General features: G+C 44.1%; 1 protein-coding gene across 1 annotated transcript; it reads right to left on the bottom strand.

Moving 5' to 3' along the window:
* Window positions 1-668: 668 nt before the first annotated feature.
* Window positions 669-5,716, bottom strand: TMEM200C (transmembrane protein 200C). The gene is made up of 2 exons (XM_065053187.1): window positions 5,262-5,716; window positions 669-3,053 (listed from the first exon to the last, which is right to left on the bottom strand). Exon 2 carries the CDS (start codon window positions 3,008-3,010, stop codon window positions 1,361-1,363), a length of 1,650 nt encoding a protein of 549 aa, XP_064909259.1. The 5' UTR covers window positions 3,011-3,053; window positions 5,262-5,716; the 3' UTR covers window positions 669-1,360.
* Between the last annotated feature and the right edge of the window lie 11,517 nt (window positions 5,717-17,233).

The raw sequence follows: 17,233 nt of genomic DNA, 5'->3' as shown, positions 1-17,233 counted from the left end.
TTGCCAAAATAAAGAAAGTGCCTGCTGTGCTGCAGCTACAAAAATGAAACAGCTCATCAATTTACCAAAAAAACTGCCTACAGACAAGGCATTCTCCAGCCTTCAGGAAACCTGATGCTTTCTCATGCAGGAAGAAATCCTCACCCCACCAAAGTCAGTGAGAAACCTCCGCTAACTTAAATAGGGCCAACTGCTATGAGATTGACAGGGCTATCATTATGCTTTAAAATTAATCTTATGCACATGCATTCACAAATAGGAACCACAACAGCAGAAAGAATTAAAGAAACACTTAAAGGGAAGTGAAAAACCCAGAAAGAATATGCTGTAGTTTGAGATTAATGTGTTAGTCATGAAAAATCTAATTTTAATAGTAGGTCAAACCTTTAATTTTTTTTTCCCTTAGCTTGTCAAAATCTCAGATTTCTTCAGCTGTCACAGAGCACTGTTAGAAATGGAGGCAGAGTCTTCTGATTGAATTAAAGTGCGGTTTCTCAGTCTGAAGAAGTGTTTACTTGGAAATTAATCCAAAATGATTGATTACCCACTTAAAAGCATAAGCGAACCTTTGGTCTCATATCATCTCTATAATCTTTCACAGTACAAAAACAAAAGGCTTCTGATAGCTGTAATTACTTACCAAAATAAAGGACTCTTTAGTGTAGCAGTTTTGTTTGTAAATGTTTTATTAAAAAAAAAATCTTTAAATGCTATTAGTCAATACATGAGTAATAATACTTAATAAAGTATCACGTAGTAGTAGGTATTTTGGATTCAGGAATGTAATGGTTTTAACTAGATCAGAGCTCTGTTCCGCTCCAGTCTCTTCTAAATTGTCATTTTTCCAGAATTTAAACAAACTCATTCTTTGTCAAGGTACATCATCCTTAAGGCCTTGCAAACTTTTTAGTGATTGAACCAAAACAAAGAGAGAGCTCGGCTTTCTTGATCTGAAGACCACATTGCTATTGAGCTTAAAAAGGTGCCTGCAGTTTTCAAGCAGTTAGTGACAAATCAGCAAGAAAGAAATCAGAGGAAAAGAAAGAAGGGGCACTTGGAAATCAAAACAGTAAAGTGCACAGATATTCTGTCCGAAATTGTATTAATCTGATCCAAAGAACTTATTGGACTGTGGATATTTAATACAATTTGGCTTGCATGGAACATACAATCACGATCGGACAGAAAGGGTTTTCTTTTTCTTCCTGAAGTCATCTACAGGATTTACTGTACTCAATTTTCAAGGGCAACATACTGCAGCTCTTTGGATATTGATTAGTTTCCTAAGTCCACAAGAAGATGGAGAAGGGGGGGAAGGTGTGGAGGGCTGCAAGGTGTCCTTGTGCCTTCTCGGTTTTGTTTAGATGCCAGTACTCTCCAGTTCCCCGTCCTCCAGCCCTAATGCAGCGTGCGACCTAGAAATCATAAAGAGTTTCTCTTTATTTGTGTACTGTCTTTGAGTTTGCTGGGACTGGTCCCCTGTTTGTTCTCTGCTGGTAGCCTTGAGAGGGTCTGTCTTCTCAGCTGGTTCCTCCTCACAGTCCTGGATTTTACTGGCTGGGGTGTTGGCAACTGACTCCAAGGAGGTGCCTGCCTCCTCCAGGTGGCTGTAGCCCTTATTGCTGCTGGAAGGCTCAGACTGGGAGCTCTGGGAGTCCGCCCTGGTGATGGCAGGAGGGCTGGAGGAGGGTGATCCCCCCAGATCCAGAGATTTGGAGTAGCTAGAAGATGCCTTTACCAAGAGGCTGGAGTCTGTGCCGCCGCTGACAGCTGGGGACTGAGGGGGCTCAGAGAAAAGGGGGCGCCTGGCATCAGGCAAGCAGCTGGTGCTCTGTCTCCTGAGAACCAGCTTGTGCCTCCTTGTCCCACAGCCTCCCTCGATGCGGCTGCTGCTGAGGTCAGTCAGGCTGAGTTCAAACTCCCCCCGTGGAATCTCCCGGGCTCCCCGCTCACCTGGGGGCCTCCGCCAGCCTCCCCCTCCGCTGCTCGGTGCCAAGGGCAAGAGGGTGAAGGCGCTGAGTGAAGAGCCGACGATGGAGCTGGCTGTGCTGCGCTGGCCCCAGCTCTCTGGTGGGCTGCAGGGTGGGCTGGTGATGGTGCGGCCAGCAAGGGTGGCACGCTCCTGGTAGATGCTGTACACAGCCTCAGCCAGGCTGGGCGGCTGCAGTGGGGTGCAGAAGGAGGAACGTCGTGGCGAGGATGCCATGTCCGGTGGGGAAAGGGAGACTCCCAGCCCTGGTGGCCAGGAGCTCTTGGCCAGCATGGCCGCAGTACCCAGGCCTTCACCACCAGGCTTTAGCTCCAGGCCCCGGGACTGCACGTAGTTGACAAAGCCATTGAGAGGGGCTGAGGCTGGGGTGCCTCCGTCCTTTGTCCGCAGGCTGTGGGCATCAATGACAGTGGAGTAGAGGTCACGCAGGTTGATGATCTTGGTCTTCTTGTCACGGTTCTCATGCAATACTGCATTAGCACAGATGAAGAGGAAGATGCCGATACCCATGATGAGGGGGCCCAGCACCTTCAGCTTGTCTGAATGCAAGTAGCTTGAGAAAAGACGGAAAAGAAAACCCACTGAGGCCTGGGGAGATGAGGAAGTTGGGGGGGACTGTGGGGACCCCTGGGTGGTAGTAGTGGTGGAGATGTTGGCTCTGGAGGGTGACTCTGGATGGATCGCTGCTTGTGCCCCTTCCTGGCTTCGGGAGCGGTTCTTGGGGGTGCCACCCTGTGGTGCCAGGTGCCGGCCCCCACCGAAGCTGCTTTCTCTGTACACCTGGCTGGGCTTTGGCCAGTAGCCCACCACGGCCAAGGCAATGCCCACCAGGAGTACCAGGATGCCACAGAGGGCGATGAGCCCTGAGAGGGAGCACAGCTTGAGCTTGCCTTTCACCACCACCACGTCGTTCTTGCGCTTCTTTTTGGCCTTACGTTTGCGTTTGGGAACCTGACTTTGGGGTCGCAAGGGGTCCTGTTTCCTAGCTGAGATCCTCAGGAGGCCTCCAGTGGCAATCATGGCTGGCTACCCAGAGCACTGCCCCCCACGGCCACTCCAGCTCCTGCAGTGAAAGGGGAAAAAAGAAGAGGATGAGGACCAGGTGTAGACCTGCACCACAAAAGTTATTTCTCTTTACTGTTTCTCATTCAAACTCCTGCTGATTTAAACCCTCAACAAGTGGGATGGGGTTTGATACCAACAGGCCCATCTGCTTTGCCCACAGAGCTCCCATGTATGAAAAAGAGACAAGCAGACTGATAGCATCCAAACAGCCATGTGCCCCACTACATTCTTGCCAAACAGCTAATTAGTTTCTTTACACTCCAGGTAAACAATAGAGGGAGTGGTATCTGCTGATGTAAACAAAAAAAATGATCTTGCTGGTCTCAGAAGGAGCTTGCAAAGCACCTGAGCTCAGAGATGCTGAGCCCCACTCCCTAATAGGATCTGGTGTTACACTGCACACTGACTGTGGTTAGTGATGTCATGCAGGATTTGAGGGGATAAGGCAAATAAAAGTAGGAAGGCAGTGTATTTTATCTATAGATAACATTTGTTTCATTATATTACTCGTACATGACTGAAGAGAGGGTTGAACATATTATTTGCCTTTCTTAAATGAGCGGTAAAACGATTACTGCAAAATGCACAAGGGAAACATTTGAACACCGGCAAGCAGTGCCCTGTGTAAAAGTTTCTTCCTAGCCATTTGCACTTGATCTGCAATATTACAGAAATTCACCTCCCACCTGTGGTCTAGAGGCATCCTTGGTTTGGAAACATGTGCAATGCTCCAGGTAACTGTTATGTAACAGAGGCGAAATCTCCTCCCTCCTCCCCTGGCCCCAGAAAGGGGAGATGGTGGCTGGTATGTCAAATCTTATTAAAGGAGGAGTGAACCCCTGCAAGTCATCTAGGGAAACAGCAACGACTGCTTGTAGGTAAACCGGCAGGGGACTAAACATTGAGCATTTATGGCTGTTGTTTTAGTAGATCATCAGAAGTCATCTATCTCCCCGTTCCAGTGATCTGAACTACAAGATGCAGAGTGTAATTCCTGCACTGTTGCAATTCTTTTTGCAAGATATTGTGCCATGCAACCAAAGAGCAGGATCCCCTCCCCCCTCTCTCTTTCTGAGTGTCCGGTTATTTTTTGAGGGAGAAAAAGATGACAGCACCAAATATAATATAATTCACAAAGTCCAATTAATTTCACTGAAAGGAGATTAAGCGAGCACCCCTTCAAAAACAAAACCAAACCAAACCTATTGCTTACCTTCCCCTATTCAGCTTTTAAATATTTTCTGTTCTATTCCCAGACTGCCACGTATGAGGTAATTTCGTGTCCCACTTACTCTGTTTGTATTTTCCCCGGAAAAAGACGGGTGTTGTCAGCAAGGACATTGTTAAATTACTCCTCGAGGTACCGCATGCTCAAAACAAAGAGCGGAGACTTGTCTTTTCATTCCTATCGCTGAACTACTTATTAAAAAAACAAACAAACAAACAACACAAAAAGCGCGTTCGTTCTTTGTTGATGCACAAGTGTAATTATCGGGGCATGTTTTGCTTTGATTATCGGTTCGGTGGTCCCATTCCTTCTGCTGCCCCACTAGTCAGAAACCCGTCTCCTCCATCACAACAAAAGAGATGGCAATCATGTACAAGCAAACCTTCCCAATTCGGCATCGCCTGACACTTAGTTGTGGCGATGGAGAGAGCAGAGCTCGGCATGCAAAGGAGGGCACCGTGGGACCACCAGTCATCGCCAGCGACTGCAATACAACCAAACAACCTGGGACTGGCAGGAACTGGAGCCACGTTTCGCACAAACTAACCGCGACTTCCATCCGCGCCCCAGCCCACCGCCGCCGGCTCCGTAAGAAGCCCTCAAGCGCTACCCCGACCCGAATCGGTAAAGACCAAATACAGTTTTAACAGTATTAACAGGAGCCGGTTTAACCCCTTCCCGCCCCTCGGGCGCCACAGACAAGGCTCGCCGGCTCCGGCCGCCGGGCATGGGGCCGCCACGCAGCACTTTAAGGGCACTCCGGCAGCAGAACCGGGATGCCGCTGGCTCCGCCGGGCGCTCCGCGGGCAGGACGGGCGCTCCGCGGGCAGGGCTGGCCCCGCAGCTCCCCGCCGTCGGGGCAGGCGCTCAGTCCCGCCGGGCGGCAGCCTCGGGCCACCCTCGGGGAGTCGGTCGGGGGTCGCGGGCGGACGGAGCCGCCGCTCAAGATGGCAGCGGAGAGGGGACGTGGTCACTTACCGAGGAGGGCCGGGGAGAAGTCCGCGCGGGAAGCGGCCGGGCCGCCGCGGGGAAACTTTCCGGCCCGAGCGGGCATCCCCGCACGGCGCTCGCCCCGCCGCCGCCTCGCCGCTCCTCACGGCCCCGGGCGGGCGGACGGCGGGGCTGGGCCGAGCGCCGGGCGCCCCCTCGGCCCCGCCGCCGCCGGCCCCCTCAGAGAGCTCCGCGGGAGCGCTGCCCCCTCGCCATGCCGCATCCTTCCCGCCGCGGGGCCGCCCCCCGGCAGCGCCCGCCCGCCCTCGCCTCCGGACCCGCCGGGCCGGCGGAGCCGCTGCCTGTGCCGCCGCCGCTGCGGGCGGTGCGCGGCTGCCGCGGCTGTCGGCCGGACTCGGCGCCGTTGCTAGGAGACGGGAGCCGTGACACAGGGAAATTGCAGCAGGATGGCCGCGGCCGCCTTCCCCCGCCCCGCCACCTGCGCACCTGCGCCCGCCCGCCGGCCCCGCCCTCGGAGACCCCGCCCTCAGCGGCCACGCCCCGTCCTAAGGCGCCCCGCCCGGCCTGACCCCGCCATTCTGTGCGTGCCGAGCCGCACCGTGTCCGTTGACCTTTGCTTTCCCTGACAGCATGAGGTCCCGTCTGCTCTCACCACCTCTGTCATCCCTGGGTTCTCCAGGTCTCCCATTCAGAGGTCGGCACCAGGGAGCGGAAAGCCCCTTGATCTCCTTTTCACCACTGGTGTCTCAGCAGTCTCAGACTCAGCCACCCCACCTGTGGTTTTTCCCCTTAACTTTGCAAGAGTGTTTAGGGAGAACACCAATAAGCAGGTGAAGAGATGAACAAAGTAACGGAGGATGAAAGTTCCAGCTGAGATATGTCACCGGTGTCACCCAAGATCTCGTTTTCAGCAGAGACCAGGAAATTATGTTATCTTCTGAACTGCTTGGTGAAAACTCTGATTAAATTGAAGCTATCACCTAAGCGAGACATAATCTAGCATGTCCCATCACACTACTTCCCCTATTTGTCAGAGGAGATTGCTGCTGATTGCTTTAGTCAAGTCTTGTTACAGGTCCACTGTGAACTAGAAAGGCACATCTCAGGCAGGTATCTCAGTAAATACAGGAAACTCAACCTGTGGCTTGAGTTTGCTCCTAACATACATTGCATGGTTTTCTGGGGTGCACAGACTGAACCTACCTTTTTGTACGGTGGCCTTGGATTCCTCTTGAATCTGCGGTGTGTCCTAGCCTGGGCCAAACCATCTCTCATGTACTGCTGCTTGGCCTCTTGTGTTCCCACAAGACTATACAGCCTGCCAGAAACTGAGGGGCAGTGGAGAGAACCTCTATGGTCTCAGACTGTGTTTTTTAAAAGAATGGATCCAACACAAGTTTGGAAAATTTCCAGAGAGATTATGCATATTCAGTTAAATTGTATATTTTCCAGCCTCAACAATTCTGCAGTTCTGTGACTGTTCATCCAGGCTGTGCTATTACATGTCTTTCACCCCAAATATCAGTGCCTGTTTTGAGAACAAACAAATCCTAAATCTGCACATATGCATTTTAATGTCATTTGCAGTTTGTCTCAGCAAAATCACTTGGGGAACATTTCTTTTAGTACACATATAACTTTTGGTTATGCAACAGGCTTGCAATTTAAGATTTATTATTTAAGAACTTCTTTTAAAGTGTGCTTTGAACAGTCTCGATAAACCCAAGTCTTCTGACATTCAGTAATTTGCTTTGTGTTCAGCCCAGACTATCAGAGAAAACCAAACATACCACATCTGTTTCCACTGGAGACCTGTATCACATCAATAATGCAGCATCACCAGACTCTTCCCTGAAAGGCTCCTGTATTAGAGAAAGAGGGAGAATGAGAGAGATTTTTTTTTAAAGGGCAAAGAGCTCTTTTCCCTATCTGAGTCATATTTTCTATTTCTGTCAAACTAAAGCATTCTGTTTAGCCATCTTTTTATACAACAGCATTTCCATATTTTCATTGCTAAAGATTTGAGTGATTAGGCTATCATCATATTCACAGTTTTCAAATTACCCTTAGCAAAATGTGCTGTAGGTGAGGCCATATCCTGCAAAACAAAAAATATGTTCTTGGGTGAAAAGCTGCTGAAAGTGTTGTTCCGCAGTAGTTAGCAATGTAATCTTAATTTGCTCTACATGGTGAGGACCAGTTGTATAATGGCAGGCCAAATCCCTCAGAGCAAATTACCTTGCTGAGTCGTGTATCCCTACCTATCCAACAGATTCTTATTCTTGTTTAACAAATGCATTGGGAGCATAAATGAAACCTTTATTTTATTTTTACTTGATATGGATTTTTGTGCTCCCAGCAGTGGAACGGTTGCAAAAGGCAGCTTTCCTGTGAGCCTGGTTTGCTGGTTGCCTGAGTTAATTTGTAACTGTCTGTGTTTGCATTGACTACTGAGCGCTGCTGGCAGGCGCAGCGCCTGCCTTATTCATGTAACTTTCGACATAATGCCGTGCATTTACCATTAAACTATAATGAACATCAAAAATTATTAGGAAATTCAAAGAGGTTATTTGACCTGGGTTTTCTTTCTCCTTTCTCCTTTCTCCTTTCTCCTTTCTCCTTTCTCCTTTCTCCTTTCTCCTTTCTCCTTTCTCCTTTCTTTCTCCTTTCTCCTTTCTTCTCCTTTCTCCTTTCTCCTTTCCTGTCCCCCCCCCTTTTTTTTTTTATTTTCCTTTCCTCTTTCTTTTTATTTTCCTTTCCTCCTCTCCTCTCCTCTCCTCTCCTCTCCTCTCCTCTCCTCTCCTCTCCTCTCCTCTCCTCTCCTCTCCTCTCCTCTCCTCTCCTCTCCTCTCCTCTCCTCTCCTCTCCTCTCCTCTCCTCTCCTCTCCTCTCCTCTCCTCTCCTCTCCTCTCCTCTCCTCTCCTCTCCTCTCCTCTCCTCTCCTCTCCTCTCCTCTCCTCTCCTCTCCTCTCCTCTCCTCTCCTCTCCTCTCCTCTCCATTTATCTATATAAAAATCACTAGCTGGTTTCATTAGGTTGTTTGAGCATAAGACGGTAAACTTCACATGGTTCTTCTCGGGATGTGGTTCAGGACCACAATGCCATCAATTTTAGTATAACCACTCAAATATGTTCCACCCCAGTCTGGCTGGGTATGTCAGCTCTAATCCAGGAGGTGTGTAGCCAAGTTAACATATCTCAGCCCTCAGCAGGCCCAAGGTCTAAAAACAATTCAAAGGACAATTACTTGGTGTACCTACCTGAAATACTGTAGCACCTATGGGTTCCAGCCATAGACCTACATTTCCCAGTGTAGAGATTAGAAAAAACAAAGAGAAAGGCTCTTACTCAATATACTTTCATCCCGAGCACAAGATTAAAAGGATAAATATGAAAAGAATTGCTAGAGGAGCAGTATTAAAAGCATAAGAGAGAGACATTCTGCACAGGCTTCAGGTTTCCTTCAGTGATTTATCTTCTCAGTGTCTCAGACATAGAGTAACAGAAGTATCAAAGGGTCATTGCCATCTCAACATGTATCCTGCTGGCAGAATGGCTTCAAGTCATAACAGTGGCTCTGGCCTGAAAGCCCATTGTAATTGTAGCTTATTTAGCTAATTTTAATTAGCTAATTTATTACATTAATAAAAATTAAAGCCAATGTACATTTTGTACATATGCTTCACAGTATATTGTGCTACATGCCAAGGTTTCCTGAGTCTATATTGCTGAAGTCATTGCTTCATATTATTCAGTAGCTGGGAAAGTTGTAAGAGCATCACGCCCAGTCTGGCCACTGGTCTCGGTGTTTGTTTTGTCTTGTCTTAGCCCCATATACTTTATTTGTTTGTTTGTTTGTTTCAATGGCAGTGAAGATTCTCGTATGATTAATGATAGAAAGTCTGGTATGATTAATGATGATTTGATAACCAGTGCAGGGGAAAAGAGCAGCGCTGTGAATGAACTATGAGAATCATCCTCACTGAGAAAAAAGGTGTTTGAAATCCTTGCAGGCCTACATTAAACACAGTGAATCTGCATCGTGTATTAGATTCCTCTGGCTTATTTGATACATGGTAGAATCAGAGGCAACTTTTCTTTTCATTGTGTAGCAAGCTTGAGTCTAGGGAATCCACTGAGAGCAAATGGCAATTTGCATGTCTACTGTTCTTTCAAAATTAATTATAGCAGAGATACACATTGCTGGGAACATTTGTCAGGGTGAAAGAAATACACAGCTATGAAATCTGATGATTGAAAGGTAAAGGGAATTAATACTTTAAGATGAAAAAGCTTTTTCATAAAAAAATTTAAAAAAAATACTAGTTCAGTTCCTTTCAGTTTTTGCTGACATTCTCTGTTAATAGATTTTTATTTTCAAGGCATAAATGACGCTAACCACTTTATAAATATATATATGTCTTTAATTGGCATCTTGCAAAAGGCTTGAAACTAGAGGAAACAGAATGGGAAGTGTTCCTGGGTCAATTGTGACATATTGCAGGAAGTCTGTGTCGGTTGCACCCTCAGGTTATGAACCGTGCTCAGGGGCAGATGTCACTCAGTTCATTTTAAATGTTCTGAGCATGATTTCTCAGCTGGCTTGAAAAGAAATAGGAACCATTCAGCCATGTTATTTGCCTTCACTTTTGATTTGTTGATACAAGACAACTGCAAATAACTGCAAAAAACTGTACCTGTTATTTGTGGACACAAAACCACACAAAGACTAATAAAGAACACTTTCCAGACTATTTGCCTGGAAGGTGAGACCAGTGTAGCATTTGCCCCAAATCACTGTAATTATTTTTTTAATGTTGTTCCTGCTCTGCTCATGGCTCTACAATGTAGGCTCTTTGAGATGGAGGCCATCCCAAAGCAACTTGACCCTAGCTGCAGTGAGATATCTCTGTACAAGTGTCTTATGATTAGAACCTTCTTATTGTTTAAGCATTTTTATTGTATATTTGAAGGTCTACAGCAAATGATGTGAATGTGTATTTTGTAAGGCAAGTTCAAAAAATAGCTTATTTTATCGTCAGGCCTTAGAAATAGTATTTTGAGTCAGTGAGACAGCACTTGTCTATGAGAAATATTGACAAAATATTTTGGACAGAGGGTTGGAAAATGTTTTTATTGTAATTTATATCAAAAGTACATTACTTGCATACTAAAGCACTAGTAGGAGGGGAACATAAGAATGCACCAATAACATATGGCTCCCACTGTCTTTTTTTAATTCTAGGGCAGTAGGTGCTACAGAGATTTTTAGCCTTGGTAATTTAAAATTGTACATGTTCAAAAATAAGCTTGATACCAGAACTTTTGCAACTCTCTGCAAGGGTTTTTCAACAAGGAGGGAAATGCTCATGCCTTTTATCTGCATTGCTCATTGCAAGTCTCAACATCAGAGAGTTCTGGTGATATGAAAGAAGCTCAGTTCAGAAGCGGTCAGGCAGGAGTGGTGTGCAGTTCACCTCCTCCACATGGGGATAGGACATCCATGAAGTGGAGTCAGCCCACCCAGTCCATGAGCTGGCTTAGTCGACCATCACACAGAGCCTGACTAGTTGGCAGATATTCTACAATGTTAATGATATCAGCGTTTCCCCCCTGTTTCTTGCGGATACACCTGCTGCTTCCCAGAATATCCTCAGGCTGCTGAGGAGGAGGGCTGCCTTTTCACTATAGAAAACACACAATAATGCACAATGCTTGTGTTAGCTGTGGAAATTCCTGACTGGTCTGGTGAGGCACTGGAACAATGCAACCGAGCATAGTCACACTTACAATTAATAATAAGATGATTTGCAGAAATCTGCATGAAAGCACAGTCTGTCATTCAGGAGAATACAACAATGATGGCATCCTTCATTTTTAAGAGAAGGGTTTTATCAGACCAGCACTCACTGCATATGTACTCCTGCCTATTGATAGCTGTCTTCGCCGTACACTATTAAAGGATTAACTTAGCATTTAGTAAATGGAAACTGTTACAATATCTTTGTTATATGCTGTCAAGAGATTAACCCAAATTTGTGTGTGTGTGTGTGTGTCATTTCACTCCCCCCATGACCTGCAATCATGTTTTTTTTACTCTACACTGTATATCTGATCCTCACTGTGGAAAGACAATAAGAAAATGTAGAGTACTTTTCCAATAAAAATAATTTTAAGGATTATCAACAAAATTTGTCACAACCCTGATGAATTGTGGAGGTCCTTGAAGCTCTGTGGTTCATTGCTATCACCTTCAGTGTGATACAAGATCTGCTTAAAAATGAAGACCTAATTTGCCCAAGATGTAATGATACATTTTGGGAACATAAAGGAACACAGAAAATGTATTAAAACTCTGGTGGATGAACCCTAGGTTTGCCAGGAGACTCATCTTGTTTCTGCCAGCTATTCCACAGGTTCTCTGTAGAGAAGGAACATTGGGGTAAAGTCAAGAGCACATTTTAAATGTGCCAGGTACCACAAAAGTGTGAACATTCTGTGGTAAGAGCTAAACCCTTTGCAGGCTTAGGGTAGCGTAGAAGCGAATTGCAGTGTTCTTTCTGCTCTGCCGTGCTCTGGACCCAAGTGCCAATGTCAGTGTACTGATATATTTTTCTCTTCAGTCACGCTGAAGTTGTGCATTAAATTACTCTAATTCATAACAGTAGCAATATATATTTTCATAACTTAATGTTAAAATAGTGAACTGTGCCCTAAAGTTGTAGAATGGTGATTTAACAGTGAGCAGTAGGTGCTAAGTCCTAAAAGTAGGTAAAAAAAAAAAAAATCCTTTTCAGAACTAGAACATGAACTTTGTAGTTAAATAACACTTAGAGACTCAGATTGTAGGCCATTGTTTATTAAACATAATTCATAACACTTTACATGGAGGACTTGATTATTATTCTTTTGATATTCATGACACATATTGTACCTCTACTTTGATTCTGAATGTTACTGTTGCAACATTCAGTTATATTAGTCAAGTGCCTGGTATTACAGTAATCATTCTCAATCAGTTTTTTAACTTTGAAGGTATCAAATAGTATAATTCAAAGAAAGTGCAACTTGCTAAATTGCCTTTTTGCATTGATACAAGCAAGCTGAATTTATAGAATGAAGTAGATCTACAGGAAACATCATGGTTTTACCCAAGCCAGGGAATACTCATAGCAGAAAGCCAATAGGAATATTTTTTCTTTCCTATATGAAAGAATGAAACAGAATAAATGAGAAAATTATCAACATCACATGTGCTGGCTGTTCCTTTTGCTTTCATTACCAAATAACTTTCCTTAAAGATAAAAAATAAGGTAGCCTTTGAGTTGTACAGGCTATAAAGATGTGGCTTGCTCTGATCTTTTCAACACTCTCACTGGGTTAGGTCATGACCTGGTTGATCTATATAACTGAACAAAAGTTAATTAACTTGCTATAGAGTTTGACCAGCGACACTGAAAGGAAAATTTGGCCTGCAGGTGCTGTGGGATTATGTATGTGAGTAAAGCAACCAGGCTTTGGTCCCAAATGTCAAGCACTAACTCTACTGTTAATGTAGGTGAGAGCTTTGCAAGCCTCTGCAGGCTTGGGTGTTCCTGAAAGACACAGATGTTCCAGGCAGGAAGAAAAAGCATGCCTCATCTTGTGATGCAGAACATAGCTGATTTTCAGTCTGTGTTTATATATTTAGTTATTTTTAGAGAGTTATTTTACTGAGTTTTATTTCCAGATATTAATGGTACAGAGAAGGTGCCCTAAAGCACTCAAAAAGGCAGAACCTGAAATAATTTTTAGGTTTTCCTGAAATTCAATTTTGGGTAGATTGGGCTATTAAACAGAAGGATGGGAAGGGCTTTTTCATGCTCTTTTTTCTCTTTGCTCGTTTGAATATTTTGGGTGTGAAATCAAGCTTGTCATGTACGCTGGTTAAAAAGCCTCAACTCCTCCATTTACTCTGCATTCTGTTTTCAGTGAATGCTTATTACTCATGCATAGCCAAGAGTGTAGGGATCACAGATGCCTTAAGAACAGTGTACTTAACTTTAAAATAACCAATCAGAGCTTAAGAAAATACTAAGCAGATGTTTCAAAGTAATACCTGCAGGTATAAATCAGGGCAGGGTTATACAAGTAACTGTCTTTATCACAGCTTCTGATGAGGACTCAACCACAGTCAGAGCACTTACACTCTTGGTTACTTCTGCTGTTCCTAGGTGTCCTCACCACAAAAGGCTGTGTCAGTTCCTGTCTCAAATATGACATATTGCATGACAAGTGGGTGGAATTCATCTCACCTAACTTTGGAAGGCTTTAACATGCCTACATCACTTCTAGAGCATGACAGATCTGGTCTTCTGTAGGAGTAGCAGTTTGAGAGGAGTGTTTTTTTGGAAATACCTGGTTCCTCCTATTGATTATAGCAGGACTCTGAACTCTAGGTTTCCATGTTGCAGATTTTCACATTTCAGACTTTTCCCTCCGCTTACCGGTACTACTTATGTGACTTCCTTTGGAGCGTTTTTGCATACCGTCATGAGAGTTCAGTAAAGTAGTAGATCTCAGAGTCAGGTTCCCCAGAATTCTATTCTGCATCTCACAATGCTTTCTACATGACAATATCAGGGTAAGTACACGTGTCAGTGTCTTCATGCCTCTTTTTCTATGTATGGATCCTCGAGGGAATTCTGCATCTCTCTTGAAGACTGCATATTATGTTTGCTCTGTATTCAGAAATTTAAATTATTCCTGATTAGAAATTCAACTGATGGGTGTGCTGAAGTGTAGACAAGATTTTTTAGAGGGAGATAAATGGACAGGACAAACACTTTAAAAGAATGACAGTTTGTTGCATTTCACTGAACAACATTTTTGAGAACAGTAAATAACTCCTGAGTGGCAGGAACACATTGTAGTGGTGACTTAAATAGCAAGAAGCAGTTGCAAAACATTTGGGTGTGGAAAGACATGTTCTTGAAGTTGTATGATGAGCTTGCTCCAGCCCTTCAGCACAGATACCAGAATGAGAGGTCCTTTGGTAATAAGGAAAAGTGCTTTGACTGCACTCTGAAAGCCTGCTACTCTAATCTGATGTTGATCAGTTGGCAGCATGCCCGAGGCTGGGAACGCCATGGAGGGGGTCGTATATAACCACGTGCATAAGACCCCTGAGCACATCCTTATTCACAAGGAATTTGAAGCAGTGATTATTCTGAACTGAGGTAGGAGCAATAACAAATGTTAAGTATGACCTGTGGACACCTACTCCAGTTCTGGCATTCCTCCCCTTATCCCACTTATTCATCCACTCAGAGTCTTCCTTCCATCATTAGGTACATGCTGCTGAGTCTCCATGGTTAGTTTGCTAACTATAAGACTGCAAAAAGAAGCTGCATAAGGTTCATTTAGACATTCATAGACAGTAAAAGTGCAGGCAGTATGACTTCCCTGATTGGCATAATCAGCATATTGAGGATTCAAATATCTACAGAGATTCTGAAATGTTTATAGTATTCTGGCTGACTGAGGAGATAAAAAGGGAAGAAAAAAGTCCTGAAAGATCAGGTGTGAGCAGCTGAAGAGAGTATTATAGGACTTATCAAACAGGAGACAAGCCACACTCTCCACATCCAAAAGGCAGCATAACACACTGGCTATGGTTAACTAAATCTCATGTAATGTTTCTAAACACAAATGCTGCTGAATATGAGCTTAAATCTGAACTGTCTTAACTTTTGGGTTTGGCATTTGCATGACTGTATGTATGCCTTTTCTCAGCATGAAGGTGGACACCATCAACTTTATTTAACTGCATCTTGAAAGAGAAATCTGTTACCTTGCTAAAAGGAGAACTCATCACTTGACACTTCATGATGACAGGGTCTTCCCCTCAGCACCATTACCTGTATCTCAAAGTCAGGCTGGTTCCTAAGGCTCCTACAACTGCATCTTCCCTAGAGCTACCCCACAGCACAGAGGGCCATGCTGGCTTGCAGCAAATACAAGTATTTTACTTCTGTAAATCCAGAAACCACTCTTTTCCTCATTCTGTGTGTAGAGATAAAACTTTGACTTCCTTTCTGCTCCCTCTGTGACTGATGCTTTTCTGTCTCAAATCTTCCATTTTCAGTTTTTGAAGAGTTTCTCAGTACTAATGGTGGGCAAAGTCTCACTAAGAATATTGGACATGCCACATGGGATCAGGTAGAAAACTGATCTACTGAGTTCAGTGTTGTCTCTCTGTAATAGCCTGAAGAAGCATTGGGGTAAAACTGTGCTGTCTTGTTTTCCCTCCCCTCCAAATGTTAAAAAGGTGAAGAATCGACAATCTGAAAACACGTGAACTAAAACATTTCTTAAACAAGGCAAGTTACTTTTTTTTTTGAGCATTAACTAAAATTTTACAAGAAAACATTATTTTGAAATTGTCAAAATTACATCCTTGCCTAAACCTGTTCAATAATTATTATTTTTTTTTTAACCAATTATTGTCTAATAGTTTTGATTTTGGTGAATTTATTGCATTCATGGAATAACTGTCCTTCCCCCATCCTCAAGATGCTCATGGGGCTGATGTGGACCCAGACTCATTCCACCTAGCATATAAGCGTGAGAGTGACTAAAGCAAAGATGCAGAAGAATTGTCTGAGGAAACGTAAGGGTTGTGAACAGACTGATACTCTAATTTGAAGTCTAGGTGGAGTGCCCATTTAATTGAAATATAGAATAATGAAGCAAAGCTGATTTGGATAGACTTCCTGATGGATTCTGGAAATGGGAATATAGTAGTTCAGTAAACATAGCTATGTTACAAGCAGATTAAGTTGATTTGGGTTATTTATCAGTGGAAGTAAAGACAAATGTCTTTCCAGTGTGTTATTTGAGACAAAAGGGATGCAAAAATATTATCCAAGCAAGAAAAACACATCAGAGAGTATTAAACTTTATGGCGACAAGATACTGTGATGGATTTCTATTCTCCAGGGCTTTGTGCAAATATTATATAGTTAGTGATAAAATAAATGGGATGCTTGGCATTTGCAGAAAGGTGATCTGGGAACCAGTGGAATAGATAAGACATTTCTTTCATAAATTGATGTGAAAAATCAAGGAATGGATTTTGTTCCTAGTCATACCAGTGTAAATCTTCAGTAACACTGCTCTCAATGAATGATGAAATTGCTGTAACAGAAAGTGGCCTTTGTGTTTCAGATGAGTGAATCTCAAAAACTGTGTGCTCTTAGTTTTACCCCTTGTAACACTTGCTTTTGCCATTTATTTTACCTAGAGGACATCTTAAAATGTTGTCAATCTCCACACCACTCTAAACTCAAACCTGGGATGAACCAAATTTAAATATGAAACAACCTGAACTGGGGCTATTCTAGGTGGACTATTGCCATACTAATGAATAACAGATTAAATGAAGCCCTCTGTGGGCTATGATGGCCCAGCAGAGTTAAAACTTTAAGACCAAGTTTCTAGAACCTCCAGCTCCTATCCAAATAACGCTGTGGACTGCATAAAGCCTTTCCTCCCCACTGACACTGGATGGCTACATCCAGCTGCAGGAAGCCCAGGGTAATCCATACCATTATGAGACCCATGGAATGTCATGATCCTAGTATGCTACAGTCATCCTCAACCTTCTGCCACTCTAGTGTGGAGGTAAAGTTCAATTAACGTGGGCAGCACTGTGCTGTTGATATGGTGCTAGTAACATTACAGATGATTGGTGACATGGGAAGTGACCAATTTCTATCTTGTTCTTCCACAGCCAACCCACTCATTTTGGAGCATCAGCCATGAAGGATTTAATGTCTAGATATAATGAGGATAGAATGGAACTGGCAATTCCACTCTCACGCTTGTCTAGCACTGTTGCTGTTAGCTCCCGCTCAGAGACAAATGTCCAACACTTCATACGGACTGCAGACTTGAAGCAGAAACCTGGCTGGGCTTGCAACCTAATTTGCAGCAATTTCTCAACCACACAAACTACA

This window comes from Columba livia, chromosome 2, assembly GCF_036013475.1.
Source record: "Columba livia isolate bColLiv1 breed racing homer chromosome 2, bColLiv1.pat.W.v2, whole genome shotgun sequence".
NCBI lineage: Eukaryota > Metazoa > Chordata > Aves > Columbiformes > Columbidae > Columba > Columba livia.
The sequence above is the reverse complement of the archived record's forward strand: the minus strand, read 5'-3'. Positions and strand labels throughout refer to the sequence as shown.

What these genes read in the sequence shown, in the direction of transcription:
- TMEM200C (XM_065053187.1), bottom strand. Translation starts at nt 3,010, where the DNA reads ATGATTGCCACTGGAGGCCTCCTGAGGATCTCAGCTAGGAAACAGGAC.